This window comes from Sycon ciliatum, chromosome 1 (assembly GCF_964019385.1).
Source record: "Sycon ciliatum chromosome 1, ocSycCili1.1, whole genome shotgun sequence".
Classification (NCBI taxonomy): Eukaryota; Metazoa; Porifera; class Calcarea; order Leucosolenida; family Sycettidae; genus Sycon; species Sycon ciliatum.
Window position 1 is genome coordinate 32,392,441 of NC_088643.1, and position 18,776 is coordinate 32,411,216.

General features: G+C 47.2%; 1 protein-coding gene across 1 annotated transcript; it reads right to left on the reverse strand.

Moving 5' to 3' along the window:
- Window positions 1–3,317: 3,317 nt before the first annotated feature.
- Window positions 3,318–17,196, reverse strand: LOC135823423 (uncharacterized). Its single transcript, XM_065336274.1, has 11 exons — window positions 16,752–17,196; window positions 14,978–15,228; window positions 12,796–13,740; window positions 11,321–11,554; window positions 10,860–11,030; window positions 9,787–10,161; window positions 8,698–8,789; window positions 6,124–6,498; window positions 5,705–5,846; window positions 5,198–5,365; window positions 3,318–4,441 (listed from the first exon to the last, which is right to left on the reverse strand). The coding sequence occupies exons 1-11, from the start codon at window positions 16,933–16,935 to the stop codon at window positions 4,424–4,426; spliced, it is 2,955 nt and encodes a 984-aa protein (XP_065192346.1). The 5' UTR covers window positions 16,936–17,196; the 3' UTR covers window positions 3,318–4,423.
- Between the last annotated feature and the right edge of the window lie 1,580 nt (window positions 17,197–18,776).

Here is an 18,776-nt window from a genome sequence, read left to right on the forward strand (position 1 = left end):
AGATTGTCGATGTTTACCACTCAATTCTTTGATCGTGTGCCATGTCTGTTTGGTATTGCCAGACGCAGCTCGAAACTTGGATTGGTAGTAGGTCTCTTTCTGTTGCCTATTATAGCTGGTAGCTTCCCGCCTGGCAGCCTTGAAAGCTGAGTGGGAATGTTCTGTTCCATCACTAAGCCACCTCCTATGGAGCCGGTTGCGCTTGGTCAAGAGGTGTAATAACTGGCGGTTCATCCATGGTACTGATTTTTTCTTGCGTCGAGGGCTTGGTGCAAGAGGAGCATGTCTGTCTAACACTTGTAGAAAGCGGCTGGCCCACTCAGTCCACATGACAGTTGGGCTTCCGTCAATTTCACAAAAATCCTGTTGGACCAAATCTGCCTTGAACTGGTCATGATTTATGTTTCGGTAGTGTCGCCGTAGCCCAGAAGTTACAGTACTTCTTACTGGGCTGAGTTGAAATTCACTGAGAACTGCTGCATGGTCACTGAACGCGATGGGGATAACAGTAGCCATATTTAGAGGGTCGAATGTATTGTAAAATTGATCCAGTGTGGTTGGTGCAGAGTTTGCTGAGAACCGAGTCGGCTGGTGAACTCCGGGATATAAACTGTAGCTGGCCACGAGGTCAGATAGATAATGAAGCTGTGGATCTGGAGGTGCTGTTGGATTGGTGTTTATGTTGATGTCGCCACAAATAATCACGTTCTTCCCGGGCATTATAGCTGAATGGAGATGGTCGTCCAGGCAGTCCCAGTATCGAACTGGCTCAGATGGAGGTCGATAAATGGTTCCTATCAAACAAGTTCCAGATTGGCAATGGATTTCTCCCCAGCAGCTCTCAATTGCCGATTCTGTGAGGTCCATTCTTGGCTTGACCAGGAGGGATGCCTTGGAGTACAGGCAGACTCCTCCACCGGCCTGATCTTTTCTGTCTGAGCGCAGTATGTTGAAGCCATCCAAAGCTATCTCTCCATCAGACACGGTGTCGTCTAGCCAGGTCTCGTTGACACAGATGATGTCAGGACTGTGAAGGTCGGCAAGCCATGCCAGCTCTCCAACTTTGTTCCTCAGGCTCCTAATGTTCAGCAGTAAAATTCGAATTGTTGGAGTTTGCGTTTGCATATTCAGTTCATGAGCAGCAGGGTCGTTGCCTAATCTTCTTCCAGTCATTGCACAGATATATTATCCACATCCTGACTTAGAGATGCAAATGCGTTGCCAACAGTGACACTAAACTTCGCAGCTTGCGTCTCGGGCGGCGAGTCACGCTGATAGCCCCGTGATTTCTGGCCTGGAGTCCGGGCCGGTGCTCCACAGGTGTCATCTAGGATATCGCAATCCACGCCGTGTCCGCTCTTACTGTCGTCCGTTCGGCTGCTGCTGCTGTTGGTGGTCGTAGTGCTGCTCTGCGCTGTTTGTTGATCTCCACTGGCATCAGACTGGGTGTACTTATCGAAGTTCCACTCTCTTGTGTACACAGGCCTTGGCCAGAAGCGCTTGTTGCTGAGAAACGGTTCGTCCGCTGCACTGGCAACAATACGCGCAGTGGAGGATTTTTCTTTTTGAAATATTTTTACGTCAAACACTTGGACATTGTGGTCAGCCTCAGCTGCTCTTGCTGCGATGAACTCCTTCAGCTGGTCTGCAGTAATTGCATGCATCAGATTTCCGACAAACAGGACTCTCTTCTTCGCTGTGGGTTTGGTGGAGGTGATGAGTCGCCATGTGGCGTCCGAATCCTCACTCATCTCTTCAAATTTCGGCAAGCGATCCACACGTGGCGGGGTCAACTCCGAGCTGGGTCCGGGTGTACCATGTGTACGGGAGTTGGACGGCTTGTTGTTTGAGCTGTCAACGTCGGATCTGACACTGCCAGTCAGGTCCATCTCGGGATCAATGGGTCGTGAACTCTCTACGGGTACGGCGGACTGTGAACGACTTTCTGTGCCTGTACTACGTTTCTTTCGATTTCGGCGCTGCCTCTGGCTGGTTGTTTCTTGCTCTCTCTCTTGGTCTGCAATGGCGGAGGAGTTTGATTTACAAGACGCACACGTAACATTGCCGATGTCCAAATTTTGGCAAAGGCGAGTGTCGGCCAGGTCCTCTCTCAGCTGGGATAGTTCGGAGCTCAATTCACTAATCCTTCGTTGATATCGTTTCTCCTGGTCCTGAAGTTGGCTTTCAAGACGAGCTAGAGTTCTCAGCACTTCTACAACATTGTGTTCGATGCCAGGCAATGAGCGAAGCTGTGTATGGACCTGTTCGGCGCTCACCAGCTGCTCAGTGTGATCTGGGCTAGCCATCCCACCCAGGCTGTTGGGGCTAGTCCCCAAAAGCTACCTAAAAACTACGGAAAAACGGGAGCCTCAATACACGCAACCTACTACGCCCCTTACACACAAAAATCGTCAATCTTCCGAGTTGGACGGCTGTTGGTTAGCGCTCCGGAGATGTGTTGAAGCTAGGTAGGTGTCAGGACGTCGAATGTCTCAGGAGTGAATACTCTGTCAGTTCTGTGCCTAGTTGTTGCACTTTCTGATTGTATTATAGTCACAGTGAGTTACATCAACAGTCCATAACCCCCGGGGTTATGGACTCTTGGTTACATGTATACAGTGGTGGACAGTTACTCTTAGCTCGTACCCATTATATCCTTTTCCTTTCTACATTTTATTATTGGCTCAACATCCGAGTTTCAGAAAGAACTCTTGCTGTTATAATGTCCTACACACCTGACAACATAATTTATTATAAATAATTTATAATCATTATAAGAAGAAAGGACCAATAAGTAGTTAGTTACGAGACATGACTAACAGTCCACCAAGCCATGAGATATTATACGGTCAGATTGTGCGACAACAAGACACAATCACTGACAGGATCATCAGAGACATTCTACGACCTGACACCTAGCTCCAACACATCTACAAGACGCAAACTAACAACCTTCCAACTTGGAAGGCTCAGGTTAGGAAAGGTCCAAAGAGGGGAAGGAAAGCGCAACGAAGCTAGATGAGCATGAGCTACATGTAAATTGGTGGTTAAAAATTTGGAGCATACTATGATTTGGCATCCTTTCGGAGGTAGGAGCATAACCACATGATTGTACTCCAGTTCTATGTAGGCTACACATGTACAATGCACCAGATCAGTACAGTGTTGGTGGTCTGCATGGTAACATGGTAAAGGGTTTGGAGGACATAGAGATCGTGTTTTCAGTGAACAGCAGGGTAGAACATTACTGCATTACACAAACAGCAACAGCACTACCCCACATGAGAGCGCTCCACACTACAAGAGCAGGAGCGAAATACTCAATCTGCGGACAGAACTAGGCTGTTCGTCCTCTATTATTAGCATAACATCAGATGGATCGTTACTACGGTACATGCGAAACGTTGGGTTTCGGCTGGGAATTTTGTTACACATGTACAGTACTACTAGTATGAGTAGTATGATAAGTAGCGCAAGATAAACAATGCAGTATTAGCTGCAGTTCAAACTCCAGAGTCAAGGCATATTTGCGAAGTATAAAACTCAATCTTAACTTAACTGGCTTAGAAACGGGTATTGCAATTGCCAACTTGTGAATGTAACTTGTGAATGTAAGCTGTGGCATGGTCACTTTAAGGCAAAGGCAAGAATAACAAATCAAGTAAGAAAAGTGAAGGATATGATCGTGAACAAGAACTCACACTGTAAGCGTTGAAAGTGTGACGAGTTAAACAAGTTTAACGGTTTGCAAAATTTCCCCTTAGCGGGCGCAAACATTTTAATGACCCTGCCAGCACACACACACACACACACACACACACAACACACACACACACACACACATGTGCGCGTGCGTGTCTTCTATTGCTCCTGTGCAGAGGAGAGAATTAATAATATACATGTACATGTAAAGTTTCTGGAGTTGACGATGGGTTCTTTCTCGTTACTTGAAATGCTACACAGGCGTTGTGCCCCGCTAAAGATTCAACTCATACAGTAGCCCATCTGCAAACTCTTGATATGAGGTCATCCATGAGAAATTATACACTGATGTGCCTGATATAATGGAGTTATGTACATCTGCGAGTCAGCATCACAGACTGAGAAATCTTGCTCAGACTACAGCACGCAACATAATGGTTAAGCACCGATAACGGATAACACACGAGCAATGCTAAGGACTAAAGTTAAGTCCTGCAATCCACTGCAAAGTCATACCACCACACTAGTCACAGAAAATCACCCAATGGCATTGATCAAGCCTGCTACACCTGCTGTGGCAGCAAATTTTACTCCCAATGCTGGAGTGAAACGGAGATAGCACACATGTGCAGCAGCTTGTCGACATGGCATTGTCCCACATGGAGTGGCAGATTCACTTCCCATGCTGCATGTCACATCGTGTCACATCGTGTCACATGACTTAGGGTTCTGAAAGGACCTGCACAATATGGAATACAGACCATAGGAAAGGAATTATAAGACTGATCAGAACCCAAGTCCCATTCAGTACAGTACGTACTCGTATTGAGAAGAGATGATCTGTGGTGCACTGAAACTGCTGGCTTAGGCAAAGTTCACGATAACAAAGTATCATACTTTGGCTTTGGATAGTGCTGACACGAGCATGTCTATAACAAATGAGCAAGCTATCGAGTCAGTTAATGAGTTCATTGATGGGGCAACGATTGTTTTTGTTTTTAATTTCTTATTAAATTGACAACTGACAAAGACGATAACGTTGATTTGTCTTCAAAAAGTTGGCGTCCAGATGTCTTTTCAGTGCCGTCATTGAGCAGCCGTTGTCAGAATAGACCGTGTTGCAAAGGTTGCAAGTAGCCATGTTCTTTGTTGCAGCTAAACTCCAGGCCTTTTGCCTTTCTGGCCGCAAATGGCAAGGGCAGAACATAATTATTCATTACTACGGTCTTCTGTCCAGTCTTCTATCTGTCCTTGTTTAGTAAGTCTCCTCTTCTCACACAATAGTGCCTCCACGCTGCTAGAATGTCATTGTTTGATGTGCTGGCGGTGGGGCATGAATGTTTAAGGTCACGCCACCTGGGTAAACACATGTCCTCATATACAACATTCATCGCTCAGTTTTGTTTATGATTCAACGACCATGGAAAGGGTTTGAAAACAGAAGATACATACTCATCATGCACAGCCAATGGACGGGAGCATTTGCAAGCCTTACCTCAAGAATGGACAGCACCTGATACTCGTAGCCATCTGCTAGCACCTTTGCTGCCTCGAAGTAATCAAGGCCATTTGCACTCTCGGCATTGCTCCAACGCTTGAACATTTCCTCAAAAACATCTCTTGACTCGTGGTAGTTGCCATGTGAACAATGATTGCTGATGATCTGCATTGAGGCACAGTGCAGGTATGTGCAAAATGTCCTGTTAAGATGTTGTGTCATTTGTGTGGCAGTAATCAGCATGTATGATGATATATGGGGGAGGAGGAGGAGGAGGAGGAGGAGGAGGAGGAGGAGGAGGAGGAGGAGGACAAGGAGGGCGTGCTACCATGGGAGAATCCTGAACCGAATAGAACAAGTTCCTGCTGGGCCAATCTTCACACCTGAAGGATCTCTAATAACGTTACCACCAACACCCCCGCTTCCATCTCCGCTGCTGCCGCCACCACCGCCACCAACCCACCACACATGAAAGAAAGAAAATAAAAAATATTGCTGTCTCACCTCAAAAGCATTTCCACCGTGCATATCCTTGAGTAAAACGTTGCAGAACTGTGAAAGAGCCCCATCAGGTAGCTTGTCCCCAAGCAGACACTTCACACGCTCCAACTCGTATGATGGCTGGCTATTGAAGTTGTACGCATGGCTGGAGGAGGCAGCAAGGAAAAGGGGAAGACCAGCTATCAACAACATAATATTATGCACATATTGCCAGTTTGATCCATGAAGCATGGTTTGGTTGTCCAGCACGGCATTGGTATCCAATAGTACACAACTGACAAGGCAGCCGGCATCGCATAGCATGCAACTTATACACTTGCATCTATTTACGTGGACTGTTTGAAATGCTGCCGACACATAATCATAAAACACATTTGATCGAATACAATCACCAAGTCACATTTGCAACAGTATCAACTCACAGTCTTCGCTTGACTCTCTTCAGTGGTACCACATTGTCAGGCGAGACTACTCCTGAAGAGCCTGTGATAGTAGAGCGGGCATAGAATGTTCCTCCTTCACTACTGTCACTACCCTCGCCAGATGAGCCGCCCTCCCAAACAATCAAGGGCTCGCCACATTGCAATGTCAGTTCTTTCTGATCTGTAGCAACGTGTGAAAACCGAGCAAAGCACTTTACACCAGGCCTGCGGCGGTGAGGTGCGGAAAGCACTGGCGGGGTCAGTATTTCCTCCTGGGATGAGTTTGACGATGATACAGCATCAGAGGCCGGTGAATTCTGGTGTCTCTTCAGTGGGCTATCTCTCAGTGTGCCAGTGATCACTTGAGATGTAGATCTACAAAATGATAAAACAAATCAAACACATAGGAATGCTGGCCACATCTACATCTCTGCATCAGTGTTGCTGTGTTGGTGTACTTGCACTGAGTGTCTGTAAGTATCAATGCAAAGGACAAACCTTCACGATGACTCCAATGTCAAGATCCTGGACAAGGAACAATAGGTATGGTGCCTGTTGTGACATCAGTACCTCACAGTGGCTTAGGAAGATTTTTTGGGTTCTTTTTTTGGGGGAGGGGGGGGGGGGGGTGACTTCCAGGCAATGACCTGCTCATATACTGGTGTCATGTACAAGTTTTACCTCAGTATACCGATACTGGTAATCCTTCTACGGAAAGTTTTTATTTAAGTATTTCACTTCGCGTCGGTCCGGCTGATACTTCTTTTCGGAATATCTCACTCTACATCATGATATACGTGTACTGGACATGTATGGAGCAATAGTGAAAACCGAGTACTAGTAGTAGTACTATACTCGAACCTGGACAAGAAAATGGAAGTGCTGTGCATGTACGTTGAACAGGAGAGATTGCTCGCAGCGACCACTGGATAAGTAGCTCTGACTGAGAGCCCGGCCAAAGTCCAAAGGGAAATTTACCTGAAAGCAAAATTAATCCGTATGGTGAAAGAGAGTCGATCATAGAGCAAAACTTACAGTAAAACCTGTGACTAATGACCACCCCTTGGGGCCAGAGTAAGCAGTCTTTAGTGGCAGGTGGTCTTTAGAGGCAGGTGGTTCTTAGTTAGAGGTTTGCACCGCACTACGATGTATGGAATGTGAGACCGTCCGTGCCTGGCGAAGTGGTCTGTAGTACCAGGCTGGTCGCTAGTCACGGTTTTGTTCAGTTACAGGTTTTACTGTACTGGCAAAGGCAGAGGGATGAGCTTATGTTCAAGAACTCCCCAATTTCAGCTATTACAATACAACCAAAAACCTCGGACTCCCCTCCTAACAGTGATAAAAAATACTCTACGATTAGTAGTAGTACCGGTATGTTCCGCAGACAACGGATTTTCTACGATAATTTTGGTGACAAATTTGACCCATGTGAAATCTTTTGGAGGTCCTTGAATGATGGCTGCAAGCCACAGGCTCAGTTTCTCCATAAAAATGGTGGAATTTATGACCACCGCCACACATGTTGGCGGTCGTACCTTGCAATCTTTGCTCTCCGAGAACTAGTGAACTAACACGTAACAGAAAGTCTGGAAATTTTCTTCCGGAAAGTAATTTTCTCCAGAACGCTGCAGTATAGCAATGAGAAGAACTGATTCTGACTAAAGCAAAGTACTCCTGCCTTTCCGATTTCGAAGGAAACTGCCCACGAAAAACAACGTTTCATCAGCAGCCATGATGCAATAACAACCAATACAAGGGATGATCTGTTGTGACTGTGCTTCACGCTGGTGGCACGCACAGGGCCTGGTCACACAGGAATCTCATACAGTCGAGACTTCCTGCCTGTTCTGGGCCTGTCAAGTACGACAACCCACTGCATATGCAGGGGCAGCTCTGAATGGGATCGATCTGAGTGCATGACTGTGGTTGATCTCCATGATTTTCACTTGCGCGTGCAACCATGTTCATCGATCGAGTTTCGGCTCTACATCTGCCAACATGTTTTGGGGGTGGGGGGTGCCCCCCCCCCCCCCCCTCCCGGCCTCCTACGCCACTGCCTCAGCAAGCAACTTTATCTGAGAGAAAGATCTGTGACTGGTCCTCACCTTGAAAAGTGTGTGCAACTTTTGCCATATAAAAATTGCCCTTTAGTGTAGTTGTATAAAGTATATTCTTTATCGCTAAGCTCGCTCATGTCAGGAGATACTTCAGTCAAAAGAACGCTACAGCTAAACAAGACTTCGATTAATATTATTACTACCGTAAAAGTCCGTGAATAAGTACCTGCCCGAAAGAAATACCCACTTCATTCTTTTGGCTCTGTCTGGTGAAGTCAAGTCACGCCCGATAAACATACTGCCCGAAATAAGTACCCGTACGGTGCGCACATGCAGCACGTAGCATGTACATCGACATGAAAATGACTTCTCCACTACAAACACACAAGTCAGGTCCGAAAGTTAGTTCGTGCCCGAAAGTCAGTACCCGCCCGAAAGTTAGTACGGGTGTGGTCACTAAATTCAAAAGTAAATACGTACTTATTTACGGACTTTTACGGTAATTTATTAGTATTACCTCTGCTGTGGATCCACACTAGATCTCCGGCGCCGAAAATTGCCAACAATTGTTGCTCGTTGCCTCAGCACCCTCCATAACGTGGCAGCATTCTGGAAGAGAAAGAACCCCATTCAAATGTTGTACACCAGTGAACTAAATGAAGTGCATTTTACAGGCTAAAAAACAGCTTGAGACGTGATTTTTTCGTTCGAGCGCCAAAACTCCACTCCAGAACCTCAGATCGCGTTCGAGTTGCTTCCAGACTTCGAGTATTCGGTATAATTGTTTCACCCCTAGTCAAAACCATGTGACTTTGTCTGTACAAAGCCGAAGCATATCTTGCGCATTGCTGACCTATGGAACCTGTTGTGGGAAAGCATCCAACGAGACCTCTTCTTGATACATGTAGTTGTAAAAAAGACAAGTCATTACAAGCGCATACCTCTAGAAGCTGATTCGCGTGAGTACATGAGCACAGATGCTTTCATTCCGTGCCACAAAGTTGCAAGATTAGCATGCATTTGGGTGTTTGTAAGACTTAGACACCATGGGTCCCAGCAACTCATAGCCTGGGCCAAATAGCAGACATGTACATGTATATGCGGCCCTTCCGGCACAGCATCCAACTGTTTACAGTATTTAGACTGTTTGATGGCCTCCCGACTGCCTATAGTGACATGATTGCCTACGAATCCAACATACCGTATGTCAGCGCCTTTAAAGCCATGTAAAGCATATATTTGAAACACCGCTGCTTTCCTAGCTATTTTAGATGCAAAATGACTCACCCACTACGCTTTGCCATAAAAGTCAAAGTCCACATGGAAATTTCGATCTAAATCCACTTGTACACCCTTCCTGCTGGCCTGTAAGTTTGTTAATAGTGCTGTCTTATTCCTTCATGTTTACAAAACATACTTCAAATGTCATTTCATTTATGAAGCATATGGCATACGGTAATATTATGTACATCAGTCTCTTTCCTTTTCTTCTTGACAATACGTGTTTGGAGAGTTGTGGGTGTAGCAGAGTGTGTGTGCTGTGTAACCGTGAGAGTGTCTGCTGTGTAACAGAGTGTGTGTTATGTAGCAGCATAGGCCGGCTTACCTGGCCTGTCCGCTCAGGTGATGAATCACCAGTGGCATGCGACGGGGCCGGGTCGGGCATAGAGAATGAGACACGCTGCTGTTTGCTCCGTTTTGCAATCTCCTTCCTGGGTGAGCTCATCGCTAGAGCTAGAGAACTTCTGGTATTTCGTGCTTCAACAACAGTTGTTGGAATGTCCTTGTCCACTTGCTCCTGCTCCTCTTCGACATCATCACCATCATCGGGATGGGCAGGATGAAGAGGCGGACTTGTGCTGCCAAATGTTGCCACCTGAATCTGTTTGTTATACGGTGGAAATGTCACCACAATATCGTCATTGAATACTGAACTGGCATCAGCTTGCTCTTCCAAGACTTGGTTGTTTGTATTCTCCACCTTTGCAAGGGACGCACAGAGAACAAGTCAGAGCAGCTAGGTGAGTAGAACAGGTGAGTGCGATGCGGCGACTCTGAGATCAAGCCTAAATCACGGTGGGATGTGAGAAGAGGGACACCAGACATGCTGTTTTATTTTATTTTATCAAGGATAAGAAATGAAAGCTGTTTTTTTCTTTTTCTTTCTTTTGCAACGTGGCTCCTGTAGTCTACAGTGCAGTGATGAACGCTATGCAGCTGTGTGGTTGAGGTGCTTGTGGTGCTTGCATGAAAGGACTAGTGTAGTCATTTGGGTGCCGAGTTATTGGCTTTGGTCTTAAAAAAAGAAAAAAGAAGAGATGCAGCATTTTCCAATTGCATGCATACCACAGCTCATCATCATGCCCCCCCCCCCCCCCCCGAAATGCATTGGATACTTTCTGATGACCCACTTCAATGTCAACACGGGGAATTCCTGGGTATGGCTACGGGTTTGATTGGGGATTTCAGGAAAATAATACACTCCTCAGACCGAACTATTCAACCGAGCACCAGAAGACTACAAGTAATAGTTACGAATTTCCTGATCACACAGGATACTTCGCAACATCTACAATCCATTCATGAAACGTGACCCTGGCTTCCTACATGCAAATGATAAATCCCCATGGTGTTACATCAACTGACACTGTCCATGTTTGCTTGCATTCCTAATCATACCTCATTGTTTTGAAGGTGCTGCTCTGATGGCCCAGTGTAAGAGCCACTGCTGGCTGATTCACACGAGTCACTATCATAGACAGAAGACTTTGAATTGGATGCTTTCTCAAAGGATGCAGCAGCCGCTTCCGAGTTGTCATGTCTCGCCTCCGGAGTGGTGCCTTGAGATGCCTACAAATCAAAGGAACCAGGACATTCACAGAGCATGGCGTCTGTATCTGAGTGCCAGTTAGAACACAACACTGAATCGGATATGATTGTCTTGATACGTAAATATAGAGCAGAGCAACAGCAATGCTAGATTGCCAAGCAATAAGTTCAAAATGATCCCACTGAGCAGAGCTTCATTGTATCAGGCAGGTACAGTGTGACAGCATAGGATGGAGCAGAGTGTGGGTGCGACAGTAAATTGAAGTACACAGCAAAAACACAATGATGTGAAATTAAAATGATCGACTCACAGTGGACAGAGCACGTGGTGGTGGTGGTGGTGGTGGTGATGGTGACCGTGGGGTTGGGATTGTAGCAATAGCCTGCGCAGGATCAATGTCATGTGCCAGAAGAGTACTTTTCAAGTACTCAACCTGCTCTTTCAATGCTCTCTTCTCTGCCATTAGTCTCTGCAGGAGAATGATATTACCATCAGCATCAGCATGATGGCAGTCCTCAGATCCTGAACCAACAGCACTTGAAACCTGGGGATGAAATTGGAAGTAGACAGTAAGCAGATTAGCATCCAAATCCGATGATTTCTTCACCAATACATAGAGTAGTAAGTATTGCCTGCTTTTCTTGCAGAGAGGATCAATGTCTCATTACACAGCATGCATTAAGTTGCGCACACCTACTCCACATTGCAGCAAGAAAAGGGTCAGCGGAAGATATGGGTCTGGTGACTACTGTATTTCCCAGAATATAAATTGCCTTTTCACTTGGAACTTTGAGATCGAGGAAGAGGGCGACCTAGAATCAAGTATGACGAATCGCTCAGTGAACCAACTGAAACTGTTCAACAGAGACTTGAAAAGGAGGGGGTGGGGTGACTTATAATGTGATGAGCTCCATAATTGGGGAAGTACGGTATTGGCTACATGATTTGGGGAAAGGCATCATGCGGCTCCACCTGTCATGAAAACAGAAGCCACGACGACTAGCAGGTACTTTAGCTGGTGCAATAATTCCATTGCCCCGATCAAAGACAATGCAACTAACCCACCAATTGCCGGCTGCTGTGGCATAGTGCCGCCACAGGGGACCAATTCAGTTTCAGGCAGGATGATTGGAAGTTGTTTTATTGCTTCAAAACACCGCCAGAGCGCCCTGCCACTTTTGACCCTGTCCATGGTGTGATCGTGCCTGGGGGTCAATGAGAGACCTCTCCTCTACAGTTCTGTAAGGTATGGTGCAAGTGCAACGCCGGTCATTTCCTACTCCTACAACTTTAATTCAAAGTCTGCACTCAACAGCTTAATCAGTAATCACACGACAAACGTCTGCACTAAACTGCTTAATCCCATGACAAACGTCTGCTGAAAGGTGTTGCGTATACCACCCTAGTGAGCGGTTGCAAGCGTGCAGTATGATGTCATGGTGGAATCATAGAAGAACGCAAGTGTAGTACTGTGAACCACTTGGGGATAATATTAGCGGTATCCGCATTAAGTTACATTCACACATGGCACAATACAAGATGATCATGTACGTGCTCTCAATCTCAATCTCTCCGTGAAAGCAGACACTGGAACTTTAACCCCTTGTTGACAGCCCGTTTGAGACACAGCTATGTAGCGATGCAAGCAACTATATACCAGGCGGCAAATGTGCGACAAGCAGGAGAGGAGCATGGTTAATGAGCAGGAGAGGAGCATGGTTGCAGGAGAGGAGCATGGTTGCAGGAGAGGAGCATGGTGAATGCTTGCAGACTGGGCAGACCTACCTGTGAGTAGTACACGTCTGTTGGTGGAGCAATGGTGGGGGTTGCCACACACATTGCTTGATGTGTATAACTTCCACTGATGCTTTCCAGACGATCCAGCAGGTCAACACTAGTTATGTGACCCTTGGGTGCACGATCCAGGCACTTGGTTATCAAGTGAATAAGCTGTGCATTGGTGTAGCCTTGACGAGAAAGATCAGCAACCCATCGCTGTGGGCTGTTGCCAACAAGCTCGCCACCAAGAAGGGATTCAATGATCATGCTCCCAACTGAGAAGATATTGTCTTGTCTACGTACGCCAGCTGAGTGTGAGCGTTTCAGTAGGCGACGTTGAAGCAAATCGGATGTACTGCCAGCCAGTAGGTGCTGTGGAACGGACTGGCGGCGGTTGAGAGATAGTGTTTTCTGTACGATTGCGTGGCCACCGACCTTGGCAATGTAGCGTCCACTGTGAGACTTGAGTAGGAATGTGTTCTTTGTACAGACATCTGTCAATACGATACCCATAGTTTCTGCATAGACCAATGCAGACACTACTTGAGTCACAACACTGAGAACATCAGTATAGAGGATCTTTGGCTGAAGACGGCACCGGCTGTACAAAGTTGTCTCCATAGGTTCCACGACCAGCGCTACATGGCCGGTTTTCGGTGCATGCAGACCATACACTGCTATGATGTTGGGATGTCGCAGCTGTGACATGGCGCGGAAATCATTCTGCAGCCTGTCGATACGATCCTTCCTGTCTTGCAGAGACGCTATCTCAGCCTCGTGTCCGCCAGTGTGTCTCAGGGCAATTAATGCACCTTGCCACATAGCCATAGTGCTGTTAGTGCCCAGGGCTCTAGACTTGCTGATGGGGTGCTCCGGAAGGCATCGGATTTCACTACTGGGAATACACGGCAGCAGATCTTCAGTTTGTCCCAGTGGAGCTAAAATCGTATCCTGCAGCAAAAGAATAGAACGGCCAGCACATGATAATATAGTCATCAAAGCAAACAGTCATAAATACTGTCAGGAATACAGTCAAAAATTCAGTCATACAGATACGGAGCATGCTCATGATCAGAAGTCCACCTTCCCACTATTCAGATTATTTTCATGTAAAGAACCACCACCATCATGTGATAAACAAGAGCAGTCACTGATGTCCAGAACAGCACAAGGAAACTTTCTTTACTGTCCGGTCATGGGTGCAGAGAGAGAGAGAGAGAGAGAGAGAGAGAGAGAGAGAGAGAGAGAGAGAGAGAGAGAGAGAGAGAGAGAGAGAGAGAGAGAGAGAGAGAGAGAGAGAGAGAGAGAGAGAGAGAGAGAGAGAGAGAGAGAGAGAGAGAGAGAGAGAGAGAGAGAGAGAGAGAGAGAGAGAGAGAGAGAGAGAGAGAGAGAGAGAGAGAGAACATGACTTTGTGCAGACACAGTGGGCTCTAGTAGGGGGTGGATTGGGGGGGGGGGGGGTAATGGTGGCTGGAGTGGGGTACAGCTTCTCATGTAGCATTGTGAAGCACTGTTGATCCGCCCCTCCCTAATTTTTCACCCTGTCAAATTTCTGCTTACGAAGAGACTCTAGCATGCACGTCGAAGTACGGTGTTGAACCAATGCATGCACTGCTGAGCACAATACCAATGCATGCACTGTTGAGCACAATACGTGACAGTGCAGCAGGTATTCCTGTGAATGGAAATGTGCACAATCCCGAGCATGCCGGCAAGTCATTAGGAGGCGGCACAGTGTGTGTGTGGGGGGGGGGGGGGGTGGATGGATCAGCAGTGTCTTACAGCAATACATATGACACTACGCGGTGGGTGTTGCCTTTGTAAAGAAGTATACAATCATACGGTAAGCATAATAAGTGCCACAAGCAGTGTCTCGATCTAGTCACTGACTAAGCGCATGGGGTTTACGTGCAGACTAGACAGCTGAGCTCCTTTGCATAAAGTCATCGCCAGATTGTCCTGGTGAACTGAGTAGCTGACTGCTGGGGGTTGGGAGTGTTGTGTATAGGGAGTGCTCTTTCTCATACTAATGACCATTATAATTTCTACATTCAACACCCAATAGTTCTACCTTTTTTCAGGACAAATTGCTACCTGGTGGGCTGGCATGGTAGCTGTCACAAGTCAAGTTGTTCATGCCACGACAGGCTGGTCAACTACATCTGCACGTTTCTTGTTACTTACTAACCTGGTCTGGTGTTGACATGCTTTGCATCTCAAGGCAGGAGAGTGACTTGGGACGTTCTGTCTGCAGACCTGCCAATATCCTCCCAATTAGTGAGCCGAGACCAGCGGCTTTCAGTGACTCCAACAGCTGGTTGGGTCCATGATCTGGATGTCCTCGTATCCACTCAAGCAGGGCTGCACGACAGCGTAGCTTGTATGTGCGCCAGTCATGACTAAACCGGCTAATATCACTGGCAGTGTAGTACCTTTGACCTGGGAAACATACCGCGGGTGAAAGTTGCCCCCCCCCCCCATGCGTGCGCGCGCACACACACACACACACACACACACACACATGCACACACACACACATGCACACACATGCACACACACACACACACACGTACACATACACATACACACACACACGTACACATACACACACACACGTACACATACACACACACACACACATATATACACACACATACATAAACACCTGCACACATTCATTTACTGAATACTTTCCCAAGGAAACTTGGCTTGGCTGCCAAAGTACAATCATGTTGTCTTGCAGTAACAGATTCTGGAAACAGTAAGGCAATCATCTTGCTATCATACTATTCCCAGCTACAATATCTAGCCCACAGCTATTGACTAAGAGTAGCTTGAAGTACCTCTGCTCAAAGTGCCTCCTACTTTCTTGAACTGGGCTCTTTGATTGCCTAGGACTTCATTACCTACTGATATCGATTGAAGGCAATGGAATCCTGCACTGGGAGGTACTAGCCAACGCCAAGAGCTAGTCCAGAGGAGGAGACCCCAGCTAAGTGGATAACCACTTCAGCAGCATGCAGATCTACCAGTTGTAGTCAAGGGTGTCCTTTCAGGAACTTCATTTCAACACTTTAGCTAACTTGAAAGGCATAATATTATTCTTCCCAGGCTTACACAAAGCTCCACAATGAACACAGGATCTAGGAACAAAGTAGGAATGATGTTGTTCTTCAGCTTGCATAGTCGCACATGTGACTTTGCGCCCATCACCGTGACAGTGGCAAGTAGTGACAGCAAGAACACTGGGTTTCCATGCACTAGTAGAGGAGTTGAGAGTACCTGCTCTTCTCCCAGCTACATTGTGCTGTTGTTGGAGAGATCTGCGTTGAAATTTCCAGTGCCCTGTGTTGTTCTCTCCTGCCCTAGACCGTGCCTGCAAGACGAGGCTTCTTGATATCAACTGCTACACCACAGTCACTCCAAGTTAACCAGCCTATGCGGGTCAAACCTTCTGGAAAGGCTTTGTTCGAGCCAATTTTAAACACACCCTGGTCCAGGTTCCTCCAGCCTGTCCAGGTAGTCAACGGTCGGCCCATGCAAGTGTAGGTCTAAAGCTGAACGGGCATACATATACATGCGGCATGTACGGTACCAAACTGTCTACAACCATGTCCATGTCCAGCATTGATAACAACCATGTACATGTCCATGTCCAGCATTGATAACAACCATGTCCATGTCCAGCATTGATTACAGTAATACAGTATTCAGTAATACAGACCTATTGTCGATCTCGTGTTGGCAAGCTTGCACGCCAAACCCACAGACTCAGTTCTGAGTCCCTGGCACACAAGTACAAGGTTCCTCAGGAACAGAGAATGTCACATGCTTACCGTGGGCCACGGCATCACTCAAGCAGTGTTTATGTAGCCGGAATACCGGGTAGTGTTACAACAATCCCCTTCCCTGGCTAGGTCAGTTCTGAAACTATGACCACTGAAACTGGCATCAGTTCTCACCGGAATTGCACGTGCCCTTCGGAAGAACTCTCGCCAATTTCTCCCACTGGTGGAAAACTGCATCTACCACGAAGTCCAAATCACCTTCATCAGGCACAGCCGCGATCTCTTTCCACCGAGCTGTCAGCAAATCGTCTTCGGCGCTGCATCCGGTGGCAGAGCCGACTGTAGTCTGGTCGGCCATCTAATTCTTGTGAGCGGGGTTGCCAGGATCATGTGGTTATTGATAGCCAAGAGTCGATGATCGGCTGGTAGTATTCTCGTAATAATAATTATTCTAGCTTCGGCAGTGAGATTCTTAGTCTAGTATGTCATGCTCAGAGTTGGTTTATACTGTCTTATACTAGTGATAGCTACTGCCGGCGACGACGGCGACGGCCCGTAACCCTGCTGCTGTCCGCGCGATGGGGGGTACGGGTCCGGGTGGGTTCGGAGCACAGTGTAGATCTACTGATTCTACGTCTGTAGCTAGCTGTGTAGTGAGCTCTGTCCCAATCTGGCTGGTGCTGAAGAAGGCTCCGCGATCCGATGCATGGACGGTGCACCGGTGCGGTGCGGCTAGCGTCCCTACACTAGCTAGGCCCTGCTCATCTCACACTAAAAATATGTACTACCAGTATCCCCCCCCCCCCCCCGAGTTTCAGTGCACAAGCATAGTAGTTGGTACTCGTATTATTACATGACTGTACCATGGTATACGCCTCGCTAGATCGCTGACAACTGTGACAAGTGACCATGGTGACAGTCTTCTCCTCAGCTCAGTGACAGGCTCTGATCCTGACCTAAGCCACATGCAAGCGAAAGCTTTTCGCCGCATGCAGTTTGCCCGGGTTTGCAGGAGACCTGTATGACTAGAACATGATTGTACAGTGCTATGCTACAATTAATTATTTCAGTACAATAAGCTGTAGTGTCTCTAACGTAATTACGTGTCGCAATCAGAGACACTTCGACCGTTTTAGGTCCGAGAAGCCAGGAGCACGGAGATTGAGCAAAAGCCCCGTTCAAACTTGGGCATTGACGAAATGACCTGTCGTTGGAGTAGAGAGTGAATCGAGTCCTTACATGTGCCATGATGTGGCATTGAATGGTCATGTTACGCACCGATACTGCGTAGACCATGATGCAGCGGCCATGAGACGCAGCGCTTGCAGATACAGACTGTCAGTGTCACTGTGTCAGTACATATCATGTATCAGGATACACTGATGCGCGCCAAAGTCTACAGACTACGAGTACACACTGGCGCTGTGATTTCGCACACAGTGACCACATCATGTCAACACGACAACAGTCTGTACTGTAGCCCAGGCCAGGAAGGGCATAGGGAGTTGTAGATCTACAAGTACAACGGGTTTGTGTGACTCCCGGACCCTGTCACTGGCCTGGCCTGGGCCATAGCCTAGGATAGAATATGCTAGGGTGGTGGTGGGGGGGTGGACCTGTGGTCTAGCCACTAGATGTACAAAGAACTAGCCTAGTGTAGTGACTAGGCACTATTGTATACCATGGTATACGCGCACCCGACTCGCGCGATCTCGGCCCTTGTATTAAATAATTTTTGCGCGAGAGGTCCGTGCCAGGCGCAGCACCGGCACTATTGACAGTATGGCTCAGCACTTCATGCTGACGCGGATCCCCCAAATATTCTAACTTCAAGGAGGCCCATCTGGAGGCTGCACCAACGTCTTACACCCGTTACCATCATAACTCATAATTATGGATGCGGGCAAGATAAACAACGCATGCCGTGAGTAGGCATGAGCGGGTAAATACACTAAACAAGGAGATAACGCAGGCGAAGAAGGATCTAGCTAGCTGACCACTTTACAAGCCAGCTGCCCATGGATACTGCAATGCATACAAGGCCATATCGGTACACCACACCGTGCATGTAATGGCAGGTGATCAAGTTAGAGCCGTTAGAGGTGGATAACATCATGTACTTCGAAGTACATGACTGTCGAGTTCAGACCAGACGCCTTTGAGGATCTACATTGTACTACTACATGTAGTACCAGTACT